Below are 21,459 nucleotides of genomic sequence, written 5' to 3' on the forward strand. Positions count from 1 at the left end.
GCAGGTTCTGTCATTGGTTTTCAATCGGGATGACTGAAAGAGTCCTCCTCGTGTTTTATTAGAAACTATTCAAGTGACTTCCAGTTGCCCGAGCAGCAGAGTTGTGGTGTAACACAGAGATGAGGAACAAGTCTCGGGGGTCGGCATGCTTGATTCACATCCTGGCCCTGCCACTTCCTATCTGTGTGAACACTGGTAAGTTACTCAGTCTCTTTGTGCCTTTAACTTTCTCATCTGTAAAATCAGTTGTGAATAACGCTGTGCTGTAGACTCATTGTGAGGGTTAAATGAGTTAATTTGTATAAAGGGTTAATGTGCTAATTTTAGAAAGCACTAGTTTGTACTTAGTGCTTGCTTTTACTATATCGGCAATATTGACAAGTTACTGATAACTTTTGCATCCAAGATTCTGGGGTGAATCGTTAGCGATTGGGATAGGTACTATGCCTATTAAAACAGGGGGAAAGGTAGGTTGGTGAACAGATAGCAGATTATAGAAAGGAGTCTGGAGATACCTCAGTAAAACCCCTTAGAGGCTCTTAGTCAGGTAACTGTCATGCTAATCAGTCAGGCTAATGTCATGAGGCTGTATCAGAAATTGAGACAGAATTACAGGTACCTATAACTCATTTTGCTCTTAAAGGCCACTGGTGCAAGGCATTTATCTGTTCAACAAAGGGTTCTGCCTTTCCATATGGTAGGTGTAGGGAGTAGTCTCATTTCAGACTCAGCTGGGTGGTGCTGGTTATTTAGATCAGCTAAGATGAGGCTGGGACTCAAAACAAGTCTTATGCACCGGCCTTGTAGAGGAACTGTGAACTTACTTGCAGTTATTTCTGCCACTTCTGGTCTCCCTTTCCTTCAACTGTTCCCTCAACTCTGGTCCTCTTTCAGGAGCCCATCTATTTATTCCTCAACCTTTTCCCTTTCCCAGAGACTGTGAATGCCTCTGATAGCCATCAATTTCCTCTTTCCTTGCTGACTGACTGCTTGACTACAATGTAGGGTGAATTGGTTTTGGTCTTAGTCTTATATCAACTAGACATTTTCTCCCTAAGCTTTTTATCTCTAACTGTGAAGTGAAAGTCTTTGTTCTCTATTAAGGGGATTCAGACATTCTGGAGCAGATGGGAGGTCGTTTGGGGTATATGGATGAAATTACACTATCCATAAACCAACCCTGAAAGGCCTTTCAGACAGGTGGGTAAGGTAACAGGGGGAAACTGTCTGGAGGTACTGTCTATCTTTTCTCTTGTCCTCCTTGACAGGGCTCTTGGGAAAAGGCAGCTAGGGGATAATCTGGCTATGACATCGGACATCTATTCCTAGAAAGGGTTAGCATTTCATGAAATTTCCATGTTCTCCATGCTATAACTATCCTTTATATCTCACATTTTTTCTAGCTCTAAAAATACCGATTCTAACCTCTCTGTCCCCTCCCCTTTCCCCCAGAAAGTCTAAGGTACACAATAGGCCATGAATAAATGCCATGAATGGAGACACTTTTGGTTAAAAGAATTTCTCTTTAGTAGGATTAGAAATAATACTAAGGTGGAGTTGATGATATCTGAAAAGCTTATGGGTGTTGAACTTTCAGAAACAATGCTCATACTTCACAAAGTTTTCTTATCTTTGGTTTTTGGGGTCTTTTTTTCTTTTTGAGATAAAGATGGGGCCTTGTTAACATCACAGGTCTAGTCACCAAAATGGAAGGTCTTGTTGGGTGTCTTCCTTGGGAGACAAATGGGAGCATCTGGTACCTGGGCATATATCTTAGTGAGTACTTCAAAAGCCTGGGTCACAAAGGAGATGACTAGCATCATGGACATTTACAGCTTTCAGTGTGTCCCGTTGACTTGGTTCAATGAGCTGTTCTTGGACCAAATTATGAACTGGCTACAAGGTATCCCAGGCTGACACTCCAGTACCTACTGGGGTTCAAAGAGTCTCCTTAAGGTGTGAGTTTGGTCCAGAAGATCCATAGCCAACACAGATGTGTTCTAGATCTACTACGAGATGAAAAGTGTCAGGGACTCTCACTGAGACAGCTGGCTGTGGAGTGCCTTAGACCTGAGCAATAATCATATTTGTAAGATATGTAGAAATGTTGTGGACAGTGTGTGGGAGTATAGCATGATATTTACAAACAATGACTATGATTTTGATGAGAGTGTAATTTCTAATACAATCATGCCCTAATTTGGTGACCTTGGGAAGTTACTTAATCTCTCTCAGCTTCAGTTCCTTATCTGTGAAATTGAGCTAATAGAATGGAAATAGTACCAAACTCAAAGGATTGATAAGAGTATCAAATTTCATAATAAATGGAAAGCACCTAATTTAATGCTAACTCTCAGTACATTTTAATCCTTTTTTTTTTTTTTTTTGGTGTGTTAGGCAGTTCTGTGTTCTCAAGTGACACAAATATTTTTGTATTTATTTATCTCCTGGTATATTCCTCCATTCAGTTACAGAGAGTCAGAATTTTGTAGTTGGAAAAAATTTTTAAATTATGTAATTCTATTTTTTTAAATGTATCAAATGAAGAGAATGAAAACTGGAGAGGCTGAATAACTTACATTGAGCCATTACTTCTTAGGGTTTGATAATCTCTTTAACAATTACCAACAAGGATAATAAATAATGATAGCAAGTTATGTTTAAACAGTGTTTTCTTTTTTTTTTTTTTTTTTAATATATATTTATTTATTTTTGGCTACATTGGGTCTTCGTTGCTGCGTGTGGGCTTTCTCTAGTTGCAGCGAGCGGGGGCTACTCTTGGTTGCGGTGCACAGTATTCTCATTGCGGTGGCTTCTCCTGTTGTGGAGCACAGGCTGTAGGTGCATGGGCTTCAGTAGTTGTGGCGCACAGGCTTAGCTGCTCCGTGGCATGTGGGATCTTCCCAGACCAGGGCTCGAACCCGTGTCCCCCGCATCGGCAGGCAGATTCCCAACCACTGCGCCACCAGGGAAATCCCTAAACAGTGTTTTCTGGTTTTCAAATTACTTTCCCACTCATTATATGTAACTTGGTCCTCCCAACATTTTTGTAAAACATGTAGGATAGGTTTCTTTATCCTTGTTTTGCAGATATGGAACTTAAGTTCCCATTAGGTAACTTTCTAGGTCTTATTGCTTGTTCTTGGCTAGGCAACATTAGAATTCAAATCTCAGAGTTTAGGCTCCTAAACTGAAAAACTTTTCATGACGTCTTAAAAATCCTCATTCATCTCAGATCCCTGGGTTTCCAGGTATATTTGTAGAGCTCATAGGGCACTAGAATTAAAAGGGGTGTTGTTAAAAATCCTCTGGTTAGCTTCCTCAATGAAGTCTACAGAGATAAGATGACTTGGCCAAGGTTGATAGCTCTATTGGTGGCAGAGTGGAGACTGGACTTCTTGTTTCCACCAGGTCATGATGAAAACTCCCTTTTTAATGCTATTTATAAAAGGGGAAGAGGAGGGAGTATCAGTATGATCCCAAGCTAGGGGATTTTATTGCAAGAGATCCTAGAAGGAGAAGAAATAGAAGGGTCAAATTGTGACATGTGGGGAACTTTATGGCCTATGGTTGCTTGTAGGGTTTGTATGAACATCGTGGACCTATGGCTCTTATTAGGAAAATCATATTCTATTTATTCTTTGGACTGAGGGGTCCTTATCTTTGACACCTAATTCTCTAGAGCAAGGGGGGCAGAGTCAGGAATATGGAGAGAGTGTCTGGGTATTGCATAGGGGCAGATGCAGGAAGAATAAAGATATTATATGTGGCTGGAGTTATCCTTATGCTCTATTCATTAGAAACCTCAATGTGAGGACAGAGGAAAGTGAGGAACCCCAACAATGGTCTATCACTTACACAGCATGGTGGATAAATTAACCATACACCTTTATTGAATTCAGTGAATGAAATGATCTTCCTCCAGCACACTGAAGGCAATTACAGTTGTGTCCACCATGTGCCCCCGTGGTATAACCCTAAAAACTATAAAGCTGAAACACTCAGGCAAGTGCATATTCAAACGTCCCTTTATCAAACTCTTCAATTTCACCTTCCCACGTAGAGGAAGGCATGCTACGATACGGGTCTAACAGGACTTTGAAGCATCTGATGATAAGAATTCCCAAGAAGATGCACAAGATCCCAACAAAAGCGAAGCCAGTTTTTTGCTCCAGAGTCAACGAGAAAGCTGACACTTCGTTGACACTCATCTTAGCTGAAGAGTTGCCACAGTAGGTACTACTCATTATTCACTGTCACATCATTCTGGCTCTTCAGAATTCCTGCTGGAGTCACCTCTTGGCCTAGATACAAAATTGGACTCAGTTTAGTTTTATCCATACATGGTATTAGGTAGGTAACTGTTTTGTAAAATCTGGCATTTTTCAAACTCTCTTGACTTAACTCACAAAAGATATATGAAAACATTATCAGATATGGATCAGGATTGAATTAGTATTGGAGATGCTACTTCTATTGTAGTAATTACAGAATTGCCTTTGTGGACACACAAAACTATGCCTCTGTACACTAAATATAAAATCAAGTACGAAGGGGAATAGTCATATAATTAACCCTAAAAGCATTTGATTCATTAAGTTAAGTCATTGAGCTGATTCATTAAGTTAAGTGATTCATTTGATTCATTAAGTCATTGCTTCTTTGACCCAAGTTGTCATCTAATTTTCATTTCATTTTTGCATGTATCAAAAAAACCATAAATAATTATAGGGTGTAAGCTGGTCAAGCTCTCTAAAGTCTATGTTTTAAGGTCTATCTCCAATGCCATTTTGTCTGATAGGTTCTGATCCTTTTAAATAGGTGTAATACCTTCTTTCATTTTCACCCCCCTCCTTAGCTTTTAGACTTATGTTCTTGTATTTTCTTTTCCACTACCACTTCATACACTAAATGCTAATTTCTTAAAAAGAGAAACTGTGTTTTTAAAATTATGTTAAAAAGAGCAGTACCCAACATAGTAGCTTGCAAGTAACAAGCCGCGGTAGCTGTGGACCATTAACCATCTCACCACCGTCTCCACTGGCTCTCACACCCTAAATAGACATAAAATCCAAGTTAAACAGCATGTTTTCTATGAAATTCAGCTGCAAGTCATGCTCCCCAGACCCCTTGCCAACCAGATTCCCACTATCTCTAAGCTCCTACTATGTTGAGAGTCTAAAACTACAGCAAAAGTGTTCAAAAAGTGTGTGTTGAATTGAAGCAAAATAGATTTTTCCACTTGCTGTCTTAAAGTTAATTAAATTAACTAATGAAAAATCAAGATTAGTTAATTAAATCAAATGGTTACTAACCCACAGCTGCCCTTCTTGAGAGGACTGTCACCAAAAAGCTTCTCATCTAATAACTGAGAATAATAGACTGCTGGAGTTTTTGTCTTTGTTGTTGCTTCTTTTGATAATTTTAAGAATTGTGTTTATTAAAATGACTGACCCTTCAGGTTCTTTGGGGTTCAATTTTCAGAAAACAACTGAGACAGAACAAGGAATGGGAGGTAAGGAGTGGAGAAAGGGAGTGATTAATAAGAACAAGCCTTGTAGCTTTCAAAATTGTTCACCAACTTATACACGAGTTAATATCAAACAATATTTATTTTATACTGGCTTGGATTACAAAAGAGCTCTGTCTTCAAACCTTAAGTGTTAGAAATATTCAATACATTGTGGGATATGCTGGTTATTTGACTTTTTTGTTTAATAGAAGGAAAAAATGTTGTTTCAAGCCGATTTGTTGAATTTCTTTACACCAAATCATTTTTCTACCGTAATAAGTATGGTATACTGAATATATTTTAATTTTTAAAAATGTCAGATCACTTAAATGTTTCAGAGTGATTTTTCTGAAGATTGAGCTCTTGTTGTACAATTTTATCCTGTAGAAAGTAGGGGAGACTGGACTGAATAATGACCTTGGGACTTAACTAGAACTTTTTTTTCTGACCAAATCTTTAATTTTATTGCTTTGTCATTTAAAGGTCTTTTGTTGAGATTCATACACCCTCTGGTTCATTTTTTTAATGGGTGGACAAACTGAAAAGAAGGATGTTTCTACATGGAGATGCTGGATCAACCATTTGACTGATTCAGCCACGTAACTTGTTGAATTTTTTTTTTTCACAAGAGCCATGACCTTGCTAGGCTATACCATTTGACTATTTCCTCGGACATGTAGGTAAGAAGAGGCAATAATCCTGGTTTACTGGTGGACACAGTAAACAAACTCCCTTCAGTGAAGGACTTGTTGCCCAGCACATGGGAGGGCTACCAGCAGATAATCTTCAGCTGCTAGCTCCTTCCATGGATTGCCTCAATAGCAGAGAGCTGCCTCTCTGTAACCCAAGGTTACTTCGCTTCCAACAGCAGACAGTTTTCAATGACTGATTAATGTGAAAATAAAAAGGCCTGGCCATCTTGAACTCTGAAGAACCATTCTAGGGAGGGAGATGCAAGAGGGAGGAGATATGGGGATATATATGTGTAGGTATAACTGATTCACTTTGTTATAAAGCAGAAACTAACACACCATTGTAAAGCAATTATACTCCAATAAAGATGTTAAAAATAAATAAATATGTAAAAAAAAAAAAAAAAAAAAAAGAACCACTCTAGCTCTAGAGTTCATCACGGGGAAAACCAAGGCTGTTCTTTCATCACAGTTCAAATTCTGCCCACTCCCGCTTAACTCCCCACTCTTCCACAGGTGTTGAGCCCAAGGGCACTACTCAGTAAACATCCTGCACACTACTCTTTGTCTCAGAGTCTGGTTTCTGAGGAACCTAACCTGCAACAATTGGTATCACTATAATTAAAACATCTGGGCAGTTTTAATGATCTGTGCATTTTTCAGCTAGTTCATCTTGCCACCATGCAGAAATAGCCTAAACTGAGTATAGTTATGACGTTAGCTAAATTTATTTACATGTTTTTAAAAATCATGAAGTAGACATGTACACAGGGTCATAACTGATCATTAGAAGACTTAAGTCAGTTGGCTCTTAGCTCGTGATTAATCCACTAGACTCTGTTATTCTTATAAAAACCCACCAACTGACCAAACAAACCAAAAGAGACATTTTCTAGCCGTGGCAATAAAACACGCAACTCATTTTTCACCATTAAATTCAAACAAGGTATTTTCCTAGTTAGAGATACAAAATCCCTTAAATTTTTTATTACTATTTGTCTAACGTATGGCAGACATACGTTATATGTCTGTCATACGTTAAAACACAGCATAATGTTTTGTTCTTAGAGTCTTAGGCAATCTGTGAATTGAATTACTTATTTTAATGGAAAAATAACTACTTCTCAAGCAGTTACCACCGTTTCTGGCATGTTGTAGGTATTTAATAAATATTTGAACTGAATTAAACTAAATGTATTGAAAAATATAATTTTTGATGAATAAAGTTCTGGTTTTAAAAAATCTAATTTTTAAATTCAGAAAACATATTTTAAAGAAATGAACAAGAAAACTTTGATTTAAAAAATATCAGCTTTGGGCTTCCCTGGTGGCGCAGAGGTTGAGAGTCCGCCTGCTAATGCACGGGACACGGGTTCGTGCCCCGGTCCGGGAAGATCTCACATGCCGCGGAGCGGCTAGGCCCGTGAGCCATGGCCGCTGAGCCTGCGCGTCCGGAGCCTGTGCTCCTCAATGGGAGAGGCCACAGCAGTGAGAGGCCCGCGTACCGCCAAAAAAAAAAAAAAAAAATCAGCTTTGAAAATACACATTAAAATTCAGCAGCTCATTCAGAGTTCAATGTTTCTGGTTTTTTAAAATAATTGATTAATATAGCATTCCCAGAAAGACTCACATGATTTGTAATATTCAAAGGTAGGGAAAGTAGATCTTTTCTATCAGCCTTGTTAGTTCCCTTTCATTATCTATGGAAAGGTATGTCGCCATCATATTATTTTGGCGTTAACTACCAGGAAGTAGATAGTTAAATTTTGTACTCAGTCAGAATGCCTTTGTTAGCTTAAGACTTCTGGTATAATTACCCCTTCTTCCCCTGACTTTGCCTTCTTTACTACTTGGCTGCTCTGGTTACCCTTAGCTGAGAAGGGTAAGATACTTCAAGGATACTTAGCTAAGATACTTCAAGAGCTTTTGGAATTGGGTAGGAGTACAAACAATGAATGGATATATAGAGCCACTGTTAGTAAATGAATAAAGTCACCATGTTTTATACTGTCTTGGAAGAACAGATAAATGGTTGTCTCATGGCTTTATACATAGTTTATAAGCCCTCTTTGGCTATCTATTGTTGGTACCAATATAAATGAAATGCAGGACAAAAACTGGGAGCTGAATGAGGTTAAGGTATTATATAATAATGAATATGGCAATTACATTTTAGTTATTCATTCAACCATTATATATATTGAATATCTGCTCCATGCCAGCACTGTTTTTGGTCCTGGATTATAATGATGAACTACAGAACAATGTGTGCCTGCCATGAGTGGAGGAGGAGACAGACTCAGTTATTTTTAAAATTGTCTATCTATCTGTCTATCTCTTATATATCAGGTAGTCATAAATGCTACAAAAGAAAGCAAGCAAGTTAAGAGGAAAGAGAATGATAATGAATAAAGGGCACTTCTTTAATTGAAGGAATCAGCAAAGGCTTTCCTAGGGAGATGACATTTGACCTGAAGTCTGAATGATGTCAAGAAGGGAGCTGTGAAAATATCTGGAGGAAGAGCATTGAAGTTTGAGGAAACAGTCATTGCAAAGGCTTTGAGGTGAGAGGATTTCATACACAATATGTTCAGATAAAGAAATTGACCAATAACACATTAAACTCCCTACTGGTACAGGATGGTTTAATGGTTATCAGTTGACAAAGAAAAGGCAGAAGTACTTTATATACTTCTGTCTTTTTAACCCATGTAGAATGCTCTTTAGAAATGACCCCAAAATCAAACAATAAAAGGAGACAAGAAAGTAGTAGAATAATGTTTAGCTGCATTAGATGAGTTAAAACTCCCAGGATAAGATGATTTATAACTTGATGAGCAAAAACCTTTGAGAAATACCTGACCATGAGAGTGCTGCCAGAAGTATGGACTTGGACAGACAAATGTCTCAATTTTCAGAAAGAGCAATGGGAAATTGTGAAAATTATATATTGGTAACTTGGAATTAATCTTTGTTACAAATCCGTAATTAATTATTTTAATTAATTAAAATTAATTTAAATGCTAATTTGTTAGCACTCACTAAAAGTTAAGATTAGGTTAATAAGAAGTAATGCCAAATTCACTTCTTTTTTGGAAAGTTTACTACTAACATGGAATATCAGGGAAATAACATCGACATGGTTTAGTCGATGCAAATAGCACAGCAATGCATTTAACCATCTCCCATGATATCTTTTTTGGGGAAGATGGTAAGATATGCCTGGATAATATTATTTTTATGTAGAGTCATAGTTCACTGAAGTATCCTAATGAAAATTGGGCTCTGTAATCATAGAGACAGCTCTCTAATGTAGTATCACAAAGGTCTAACTCTATCTACATCCTCTTCAGTGTTTTTGAACAGTAACTAGGTTGAAGACATTGAAGTGATGATTATTAAATTTGACACAAGGCGGGGCTGAAAACTATAAGTTAGCTCACAGAACCAAGATTCAAGACAATTCTGATGACTGGAATTCTGGATTGAAACCTGAACATAAAATTTAATTTAAAAAAATTTAATAGAAACACTTCTCAAGTCCCATATTTAAGGGGGAGGGAGGGAGATACACCAAACTTGGATGGGGGACACTTGACCTGGAAGTTCATGTGAACAGATGTTTTATTAATATCTTAAAAGGAAGAACTTTGACTTTTATATTCATCTTAAAATTCTACCTTACACCAAAGGTGAAAACAAAATACAAGCCAAGGAGAGCACCTGAAAGGGTCGTACTCAAATGTTGAAAAAAAAAAAGTTTGGCCATTGCTGCAGGCATTGTGTCCACACAAGCAAATAAGTGAAAAGCTAAGCAATTGCCTACCAACATGTTCAGAAAATAGATACCCTTGGGAATTTAAGCCATATATGCAGTGGTTAAAATACCAGTATTTTCAGGCCTAAATTTTTCAAATATTTGCTCGAACTTTCCATTTTGCTTGCTCTATTAAATGAATGACTTGTCTCATTTCAACCCCAAGTCTAATGTTTTTGAGAATATACTGCTAAGTGTGCTGAGCTCTGTACCTTTCAATTAATATAGAGAGCATAATATGATATAAGAGTAATAACAAAATATTAAGAATCAGTAGAGGTCTTCAGAGGCAACACTGATTTCTTCATTAATTAATAAGGTATCCAAAATTACTGGACAACTATGGATAAAAGATACATTTCTTTCACTTTCTCTAGTCTCTGGAACAGAAGCAAAAAAAAAAATTAGCAGTTTGTGCAAAACAGACATTTTAATGCCTACCTCAAAGGGAAAATATCTTAATATCCTCTTTATAGGGAAATAGAAAATGAAAGAAATATGTGAGAATTTAGACCATGAAGTTACAAAACTAAATAAATAAACCCTTATGAGAAAAAAAATTGAGAATAAAGAAATGAATTTTCAAAATAAGAGTAGAGTGTAAAATTATGTGGTAAAAGTTATTTTTAATATGCGCTGCCACAAAAAATGGGTAAAATTATCAACATTGTGCAGTTTAAATATCAGTCTCTATGTGTTTTATGATTAAAGTATTTAAGTATATTTCTGTAGTACTACTGCAAATGATAAAATATTGCCTCAAGCCGCGTTAACTGGAATCAATGTTTAAGTATTCTAGAAATGAGAAAATGAGTTGAAAGCCCATTATTTCCTTCATGGCAATTGTCAGGAACTGGGATTTCTAAGTTCTGATGAGTCATAGGATTGGGCCAAGGGTATACCTGTAGACACCAGTAGGCCCAGATCTCACGGAGCTGCTTTGTAGTTAGTAACCAATAAATAAGCAAACACAGTCTTTCTATGACCAGTCATACAAATCATACTATTGTAAGTAGTCAAGCAAAGATAACAGTATTTTTACACCTGATTTATAGACTTTCATATACATGAATGTTATGTGCGGTTTTTTTTTCTGTGAAATAAGTTCATTGATTGGAGATATAAAAATTCAGTTTTGAGAAACATATAGTCATTTAATCATGCAACAATGTGTAACTGCAGAAACCAATATTGAAAAGTATGTGCCTATTAAAAAAGAAATTCCTGTATTTTATTTTAATCAACAGGTTTTTTTCTCCTGTTTATTCATCTATTAATAATATTCCAAACAATATATCTAAAATAACTATTATAGTGGAATATGGTGTTCTAGATGAAAACTATTATGATACTTGTCATTAGATATAATAATCTCTAATGCTAATGATATGAACATTCATAATTTAATGAAATGAGACATATAGGAAAATCCAAGCTTAAAAAATAATGAATTCTCCCATATACACACCCCTTCAAATATCAAGATTATTAAATCCCATTAAAAGAGGGAAAAGAAGCATTATTGAGGCCACATCTGCACAGAGCTAGTTAGTAATTTGGAATGGAATATGTTGTAATCAAAGGAAAACCTTAAATAACAAACCCAGATGTCTTCATCATGATGAAGTGCATAAATTTCAGGCCTCCCCAGGAATCCAAAACCTTGAGATATGTCAAAATCAACCTCCCCCGCAACCTTTCAGATTTCAACCTTTAGAGAATTTCCCTCTTAAGAGAATCTTTGAATGGCTCCTCAAGGACTCTGACATTCCTTTTTTTTTTCCAGAAGCACTGGAAACCTGGTCTGAAAATTCTCAAAATGTCTCACTAGAGAAACCTGGACTGTCATTATCATTCTGCCTTGTTTGTCTCCAGTTCTCTTTGGACATATTAAACTTAAGAAGCATAGAAATCACCTACCAAACATTATGGAAGAAACATCAGCAAGCACACAACAAATCCACTTTTTTTTTTTTCCTTTTGTCAGCAGCATCAGCAGAAACATTAGGGCTCTTTCTTCTTTAGAATTTGAACTCAGCAGCCCTACAGACTCCTTCCCCCTCTCCTCCCTCCCCACCTCCTTTCCAGCTCCCTAGCTTCAGAAATACCAGAAAAGGAGACATGCTTTTCATCTGGACCTGCATTAGAATCCTGTCAGTTAATGCGAAGGGTAAGGGGAGAAAGTTACTCCGCAGGGAGAGACGTCTCACCTTCCATGCTTGTTGCCATGGAGATGAAATCCAGCCAGTAGATTTAAGTGTTGGCAGGTTTGTCTGTGTTCGCTGATCGGTTCGGTAGCAATGTAAAAGACGTGTCCTGGGAACCTGCGTGGAGTCCCAGTACCGCGGTTATCGCTTTACTGGCCTACGTGTGTAAATGTCTGTATCTGTCGGTGAGGGGCAGAAGACGTGTGCGCGCGCGAGTATATTTGCAGGAAAATGTGCACGGATTTCTTCCATGTGGCAGTGTGTAAATATTTGCGCGCGCGTGTGCGTATGTGAGGGCGTCTGACCGTGTGTGTCTGTGAGAGAAAAGCGGTGGGCAGTGAGAGGGGGTAGGGAATCGGCCACGGCAGCAACAGGCTTCATATAGTCCTCAGCTCTGAAAAAAAAATAAGAAGGCTCATTTTCACTCATATCACACTTGGAGGTTAGCAATCGGAGTTCATCACCAATTTGTCTTTCTAAGGCAGGGGAGGTGTTAATTAATGTATTGTTAAAATACTTGTTTTCCTCTTCTGTCTGCATCAGTAGCTGTGCCGTGGGCATTTTGTTGTGCTCGGTGACTGCAGTCTCAGTCGAGGAGTAGGCAATCAATTCCTATGTCTTCTCATCCTGTAAAGGAAAGACGTGGGTGACGGGTGTATTGGTTAAACTGGGGACCGCATGCGTCATTTGGAGTTATTTTCCCCTACCCTTCGCCTTGCCTATGCAAACCCAACAGGATCCCCTCCTCTTCTTAGGAGTAGGTGCCTAGGCGCTGTCCGTAGTGCTGAAATGTTGCGTAATATGACCTACCTCCCACAGACGAGCTACAAGACAGCAAGCGAGGAACGCTCCGATAAAGCCTACAGGAAGTTGTGAGACACGTTTTCTGAACGGTGTTGAATATATAGAAACCAAACCTAAACCGCATTGAAAGCAAAACAAAACAAAACAAAGACAGGCAAACAAACTCAGTTGTAAGGTTCCAGTTCTCCTCATCTTTGGATACTATATCCAGAACCTATGAGTTGCAAACACTTGTAGATTCCTTTAAAACTTAATTATTGACTTTATGAATTATTAACTATTCAGAGATTGGGAAAAGTGTAGATGTGGAATTAGGTCATTATTCATGTAAAAAAATGCTGAAAACAAGTAAAAGTGTGTTATCGTTCAATAATAAAGTGAAGACAAACTTTATGTTCATTTAGAGTATTTACTAAATTAGGAAATTTCATGGTCTTACAAAAAATGCGCAATGTATGACTGTGAGTTCATACAAGACTATACTCAAAAACAGTTATTCTTTTTCATTTAAAACTATTAAACACCCTATAATATAGGCCCACCAAAGAGAGTGGAAGAAGTGTCTTCTTCTGGGAACATGTTCATTGCCATGGTTTTATTGACTCTTTTTTAAGCTTGCTAAGGGCCACATCCATTTTTGGTACTATATACTAGGGCAGTGCTTCTTGAAATTGAATGTGGATCCCCTGGGGATCTTGTTAACATGCAGGTTCTCATTCAGTAAGTGTGCGATTAGGTCTCAGATTCTGAATTTCTAACAACATCTCAGGTGATTCCAGAGGTTGCTAGTCTCAGGACTAAACTTAAAATAACAAGGTTCTAGAGATACTGTGTTCTGGCCATGCAGTCACCCACAGAGTATGCAAAAGGCAGTCATTATCTTTCATCTATTCTCTATATGTTTCTAGACTGTTGCAAAAATATTCTATTCAAATAAGTTCAGAAATTAACCATTTTATTTGCACAATATTAACAAACTGTTTATGAATTTATCGTTTGATTGATTTTGACATTGTCTAGACACATGCTACAGTCTGCTTCACTCTATATTTCCATACTATGATCTGCAATCACCCATTCTCTTTGCAAGCCAAGCTTAAGAAAGCAGAACCAAGTTACGTGATTCTACTACTGGTATATGGGCCCCACTCCAAGAATTTGTTATCATGATTGAAGACTTAAACTTGTCATTTTATGACTTTAAATATGGTTCTGTAGTAAATGCTCATGATACTGATTTTTAAAATTTAGACATTATAGATCTAATTCTCACCCAGTTTAGAAAGTGGAAGAGGACCATTGTTTCACAGACCTTTTGAATGAAATCTGATCTGTCATATCATTGACATAATACATTTATACTTAGATTTTGAAGAAATCATCCTCTGGATGATTTTCTGATTTTTAAAAAAATCCATACCTACATCAGTTGTACAGTGCTTTCAGTTAATGCTTTTGAGCTGATGCCAAAGGAAAGTTTTGACTATAAATTAGGTTCCTTGGTGTTAGTTGGTGCATGACCTTGACCTTTTTCAAGCTATATGAACAGTGGTGATGTTCTGAAAAGTCTGCAAAGTGGTTCATTCAAGAAAGTGTAATGGATTAAACATCAGTTATGTTCCACTGCCTTTGTTATATGCTGGGATACAAAGATGAATGAGATTTGGTCTCTGCCCTTGATGAGGTATTTTGCAAAACAACATGGCAGATTCTATAAAGTTCTATAGAAGCACAGAGATTAATAATGTATGTTTTATTCTCCATTGCCAAAGAAGTGATGAAGAATAGCAAAATAGAAAAACCCAGGTGTATTTAAAATACAGGTGTATTTCCGGTCATTGCCAATGTCTGCTGCCCAACTTTTAATTACAAATTGTTGAAAGATATGATATATATGAACACTTTTCTAAAGCACACATGGTTAACCTGTACTTCTGGATTGTCTATGATTTATTTTCAGAGGAATCCAAATTATTAGAAAGGTAAATATATGGGTGGCATTGTTTAGACCTCCTCCAAATTAATTGCCTTTACTATGCATTGACTTTACACTTTCAGCTTATATGCAAGTATTTTATATAAAGCAATCCTTAACTTACACAGCCTGCTCTATGTCTGCTACGGGATTGTTACTAAAGACTTGCCCAACACATCCTTTACTATTCCTAATATGACATCCCTCAAGAAACATTTTTTTCCATACCAATTTCATGAAATGAACTTTCATACCCCTCCTCTTCACTTAAATCATCCCAAGGTAAGTGGTGTGTTCTCCTCTTATATACAATATATATCCTGTAGCTGATCACATGTGCCTTTTCTTTTAGTTACCAGGGATGTCAGGGTCAAATTAACAGCTAAAAATTAGTAACTATATAAGATCTTCAGGCCTCTATATGTGTGTTCTTTCTTTATTGCCTTGAATACTGCAATTTTGTTTGCTCAGGTATTGGTGTATTATTTTCTTTTAATTATCTGTTTTAATGTGTGTCCTCATATAAATGTCCTCATGGAATTAGAAATGGAGTAAATAAATAAAAAATAAGTAAATAAGTAAATTTTTTCTCCACTTTTTGGCAAAAAAAATGTTGACTACTGGGGGAATATATATGGTTGTTTTATAAATTTGTTTTTAACAAGATATTAAGTATAGAAGAAATGATTAGTTAGCTATGAAGATAAAAATCTAACTTATTGTGACTAAATAATAAATGTTAAGCTAGTAGAAGAAAATTTCACTTTATATAACTACAGATCAACTTTATTTCAAAACACATCGTTTCCCTGTTTCTCCTTCTATACACTAAATAGTGTCCCTTGTATGACTAGGACTTTTTCTTATGTCAGCGAGCAGAAGTATTACTTATCTACCTTGTTAGAAGATGTGGTAACTATAGAAATTTAAAGAACATGACATCCCCATTCTAATGAATATACTATAGTATAAGGGTGTCACAAAGGAACCGAAAGCAAGAATTTCCTCCAACAAGTCAGCTCAGGATTCCTTTCAGAGGAAAATTTTGCTTGCTATGAATTCTACTCACCTTGATTCCAGCTGACTTCTTGCTCTCAAGTTTTCTATAGTGGGATCCTCTCTTGAACTTATTAGGCCAACATGTTACCTCCAGCTTTTCATGGAAATCTACATCTTGTCTGGCTTAAGTTTGTTTATTCTTTCTGAGCTAAAATGTTTGAGAGTAGCTCTGCTTTTCTATTTGAAAAATATTGTTATTTACTCAAATATTGGATACTACAACTTTCAAATGCACAACTTAAAAAATATATTAAAGACAAATTTGAATTGCTTTTGTTATAAACATTAAAAAATTAATCCAATGCTTATTTAGCTTTAAGTGGTATTAGATAATTAGCTATGTCCAAAAGTCACCTGTTTGCTTTCTAAAAATACATTCCTGTTTTGGAATTTTTAGGTACTTATGCCTTATTTTCTACATAAATGGTTTTAATCGTTTTGAAGGATTAAGAATGATTTTGAAATTTCAATAGGAAATATATGCCCTCTCCCTAAAAATATACACATGCAGATAATTTCACTCACAATTCAGAGCATTCATGGCCACTTGGATGTCCATTTTTGTAATCCCAGAGTAATCCAAGGAATGCTTTAAAAATTTCTGCTGTAAATGAATGGTCCATGGTCTCATTCTCAGTTTCACAACTAAGTATTGACTGTCTCAAAGTCCTGTATTTTTTTTTAACATCTTTATTGGAGTATAATTGCTTTACAGTGGTGTGTTAGTTTCTGCTTTACAACAAAGTGAATCAGTTATACATATACATATGTTCCCATATCTCTTCCCTCTTGCACCTCCCTCCCTCCCACCCTCCCTATCCCACCCCTCTAGGTGGTCAGAAAGCACCGAGCTGATCTCCCTGTGCTATGCGGCTGCTTCCCACTAGCTATCCACCCTACGTTTCGTAGTGTATATATGTCCATGCCACTCTCTCACTTTGTCACAGCTTACCCTTCCCCTTCCCCATATCCTCAAGTCCATTCTCTAGTAGGTCTGTGTCTTTATTCCCGTCCTACCCCTAGGCTCTTCATGACATTTTTTTTTCTTAGATTCCATATATATGTGTTAGCATACGGTATTTGTTTTTCTCTTTCTGACTTACTTCGCTCTGTATGACAGACGCCAGGTCCATCCATCTCACTACAAATAACTCAATTTTGTTTCTTTTTATGGCTGAGTAATATTCCATTGTATATATGTGCCACATCTTTATCCATTCATCTGTTGATGGACACTTAGGTTGCTTCCATGTCCTGGCTATTGTAAACAGAGCTGCAATAAGCATTTTGGTACATGACTTTTTTTTTTTTTTTTTACATCTTTATTAGAGTTTAATTGCTTTACAATGGTGTGTTAGTTTCTGCTGTATAACAAAGTGAATCAGTTATACATATACATATGTTCCCATATCTCTTCCCTCTTGTGTCTCCCTCCCTATCCCACCCCTCCAGGCGGTCACAAAGCACCGAGCTGATCTCCCTGTGCTATGCAGCTGCTTCCCACTAGCTATCTACCTTACATTTGGTAGTGTATATATGTCCATGCCTCTCTCTCGCTTTGTCACAGCTTACCCTTCCCCCTCCCCATATCCTCAAGTCCATTCTCTAGTAGGTCTGTGTCTTTATTCCTGTCTTACCCCTAGGTTCTTCATGACATTTTTTTTTCTTAAATTCCATATATATGTGTTAGCATACAGTATTTGTCTTTCTCTTTCTGACTTACTTCACTCTGTATGACAGAATCTAGGTCTATCCACCTCATTACAAATAGCTCAATTTCGTTTCTTTTTATGACTCAGTAATATTCCATTGTATATATGTGCCACATCTTCTTTATCCATTCATCCGATGACGGACACTTAGGTTGTTTCCATCTCTGCGCTATTGTAAATAGAGCTGCAATGAACATTTTGGTACATGACTCTTTTTGAATTATGGTTTTCTCAGGGTATATGCCCAAGTGGGATTGCTGGGTCATATGGTAGTTCTATTTGTAGTTTTTTAAGGAACCTCCATACTGTTCTCCATAGTGGCTGTACCAATTCACATTCCCACCAGCAGTGCAAGAGTGTTCCCTTTTCTCCACACCCTCTCCAGCATTTATTGTTTCTAGATTTTTTGATGATGGCCATTCTGACCGGTGTGAGATGATATCTCATTGTAGTTTTGATTGGCATTTCTCTAATGATTAGTGATGTTGAGCATTCTTTCATGTGTTTGTTGGCAGTCTGTATATCTTCTTTGGAGAAATGCCTATTTAGGTCTTCTGCCCATTTTTGGATTGGGTTGTTTGTTTTTTTGTTATTGAGCTGCATGAGCTGCTTATAAATTTTGGAGATTAATCCTTTGTCAGCTGCTTCATTTGCAAATATTTTGTCCCATTCTGAGGGTTGTCTTTTCGTCTTGTTTATGGTCTCCTTTGCTGTGCAAAAGCTTTGAACTTTCATTAGGTCCCATTGGTTTATTTTTGTTTTTATTTCCATTTCTCTAGGAGGTGGGTCAAAAAGGATCTTGCTGTGATTTATGTCATAGAGTGTTCTGCCTATGTCTTCCTCTAAGAGTTTTATAGTGTCAGGCCTTACATTTAGGTCTTTAATCCATTTTGAGCTTATTTTTGTGTATGGTGTTAGGGAGTGTTCTAGTTTCATACTTTTACGTGTACCTGTCCAGTTTTCCCAGCACTACTTATTGAAGAGGCTGTCTTTTCTCCACCGTATATTCTTGCCTCCTTTATCAAAGATAAGGTGACCATATGTGCGTGGGTTTATCTCTGGGCTTTCTGTCCTGTTCCATTGATCTATATTTCTGTTTTTGTGCCAGCACCATACTGTCTTGATTACTGTAGCTTTGTAGTATAGTCTGAAGTCAAGGAGCCTGATTCCTCCAGCTCCATTTTTCGTTCTCAAGATTGCTTTGGCTATTTGGGGTCTTTGTGTTTCCATACAAATTGTGAAATTTTTTGTTCTAGTTCTGTAAAAAATGCCAGTGGTAGTTTGATAGGGATTGCATTGAATCTGTAGATTGCTTTGGGTAGTAGAGTCATTTTCACAATGTTGATTCTTGGATTGGAAGAAAGTTCTGTATTTTTTAAACCACCCTATTAGTTTTCTATTTTCTTTCCTTGGACCTCTTCCTCTAGGTTATTTTACCATCTCTAGAGAGTAGCCAATGCTGAATATGCTGAAATAGGATTAGGGAGTACTGTAATAAGATGATCAAATTTGATTATGAAATAACGGTGGGATTTTTGCCAACAGTGAAGAAATTATCTAAGGGGACTCATAAGTGAATTGAGCATATGACACTTCAGTGTAGATAATGATCTAATGCAAGTCTATTTGATGAGTCCCATTGAAAATGAGATGTTATGTTTTGGTGGTAAACTTTTCTGCAAAGAAAAATGCACTAAATGTGTCAGTTCAGAGTGAACTATTTAAATGAAGTTTCATTTAATTGATTTTAATTTTACTGCCCATAAGCCTTTCAATTAGACTGTACTTCAAGTCCTCTCTATATTTACTGTTGAGTATAATGAGTATGATAGGGTACCGTGGGCACAATCTCCATGAATGTGTGAGCCATAACCACAGTATAATATTTAATTGGCGTAAGTTATTTTGCTGGGTTAAAGAAACAGAGAAATAGAATCAGTTTATTCTGCTACAGTGTATGTTTCTGTAATATGAATCAGTTAATATGTAATTGACAGAAGAATGGGGATGTCAAAAGAATGTGAAAATTGGTTGGTTTATACACGACTTTCCCCAATACATTAGGGTTTTGACTACCAAATAAAAGCAGTTTAACTCTAAGTCCACTAACAAAGCTGAATGCAGCAAGTTGTGGAGGAAAGCAGTCCTATACACACTGCTCGTTCACTCCTCCTTCTTCCTCTTGGCTCAATTTGGCCATATGCTCTGTCTTGAAAATGCATATTGAGTAATTGTTCCTGATCTTTGTGCATTTGCCCTTGTTTTCATAATTCACCCTTTACTTACACTTTTTCATCATTCTCTCTTAATTAAAAAAAATTTTGTGGAGTTCTAGATATATTGTAATGTATATTTTAACTTGTATTTTCATTAGGTTTATAAATATTTTTGTAGTGTTTTTGTGAAGTTTCATGGGTTTTACATTGGTTTTTCCCCAACATGAATTTTTCCCTAAATATTGCCAGTTGTTTTTTAAATTGAATGAACTTTATTTTTTAGATAGTTTTAGGATTATATAAAAATCAAGCAGAAAGTACAGAAAGTCCGGTAACTTTCCTTCACCATTGGTGGGAATGTAAATTGGTACAGCCACTATGGAGAACAATATGAAGGTTCCTTAAAAAACTAAAAATAGAGCTACCATATGACCCAGCAATCCCACCCCTGGGCAGAGATCCAGAGAAAACCATAATTCGAAAGGATGCATGTACACCAATGTTCCCTGCAGCACTATTTACAATAGCCAGGACATGGAAGCAACCTAAATGTCCATCAAAAAAGGAATGGATAAAGAAGATGTAGTACATATATACAATGGAATATTATTCAGCCATAAAAAGGAATGAAATAATGCCATTTGCAGCAAGATGGATGGACCTGGAGATTGTCATGCAGAGTGAAGTAAGTCAGAAAGAGAAAGACAAATGTCATATAATATTGCTTATATGTGGGATCTAGAAAAATTGTTCAGATGAACTTATTTGCAAAGCAAAAATAGAGTCACAGATTAGAAAACAAACTTATGGTTACTGGGGGGTGGGAGGCGGAATTGGGAGATTGGGATTGACATATATATACTATATATAAAATAGATAACTAATGAGAACTTACTGTATAGCACAGAGAACTCTACTCAGTGCTCTGTGGTTGCCTAAATGGGAAGGAAATCTAAAAAATAGTGTATATATGTATATATATAACTGATTACATTGCTGTACAGCAGAAACGAACACAGCATTGTAAAGCAACTATACTCCAATAAAAAAATAAGTTAAAAAAAATCACCTGACATATCATAAGTAAAAAAAAAAAAAGAAAGTACAGAAAGTTCCCATGTATCTCTTTCCCCCTTACCCAACAGTTTCATCTGTTATTAACATCTTGCATTAGTGTGGTACATTTGTTACAATTGATGAACCAATATTGATATATTATTACTAACTAAGGTCCACAGTTTACATTAGGGTTAACTCTTTGTGTTTTACAGTTCTATATGTTTTGCCAAATGCATGTCATGTATCCAGCATTATAGTATAGTTTCACTTCTCTAAGTATTCCTTGTGCTCCACTTACTCATTCCTCCCCTTCCCCCTAACCCACCATGTTAACCCCTGGAAGCCATTGTCTCTATTATTTGTCTTTTCCAGAATGTATGTATGGAGTCATACAGACTCTTACCTT

General features: G+C 36.7%; 1 protein-coding gene and 1 long non-coding RNA gene across 2 annotated transcripts in view; one reads left to right on the plus strand and one right to left on the minus strand.

Moving 5' to 3' along the window:
• The window catches only part of LOC149750203 (uncharacterized), a 149,913-nt gene that overhangs the window by 121,090 nt on the left and 7,364 nt on the right, over positions 1–21,459 (plus strand). The window contains exon 9 of the long non-coding RNA XR_016392107.1: positions 63–195. This is a non-coding gene — a long non-coding RNA (uncharacterized LOC149750203). The remainder of the gene's footprint in view (positions 1–62; positions 196–21,459) is intronic.
• CTXN2 (cortexin 2) lies at positions 3,579–5,182 on the minus strand. Its single transcript, XM_089907265.1, has one exon. The coding sequence runs from the start codon at positions 4,245–4,247 to the stop codon at positions 4,002–4,004; it is 246 nt and encodes an 81-aa protein (XP_089763391.1). The 5' UTR covers positions 4,248–5,182; the 3' UTR covers positions 3,579–4,001.

This window comes from Delphinapterus leucas, chromosome 2, assembly GCF_059928025.1.
Source record: "Delphinapterus leucas isolate spDelLeu-1000000601 "Yukka" chromosome 2, BTC_Dleu_Yukka2, whole genome shotgun sequence".
NCBI lineage: Eukaryota > Metazoa > Chordata > Mammalia > Artiodactyla > Monodontidae > Delphinapterus > Delphinapterus leucas.

Excerpts from the sequence above, each read along its gene's own strand:
- CTXN2 (XM_089907265.1), bottom strand. The coding sequence starts at position 4,247 with ATGAGTAGTACCTACTGTGGCAACTCTTCAGCTAAGATGAGTGTCAAC.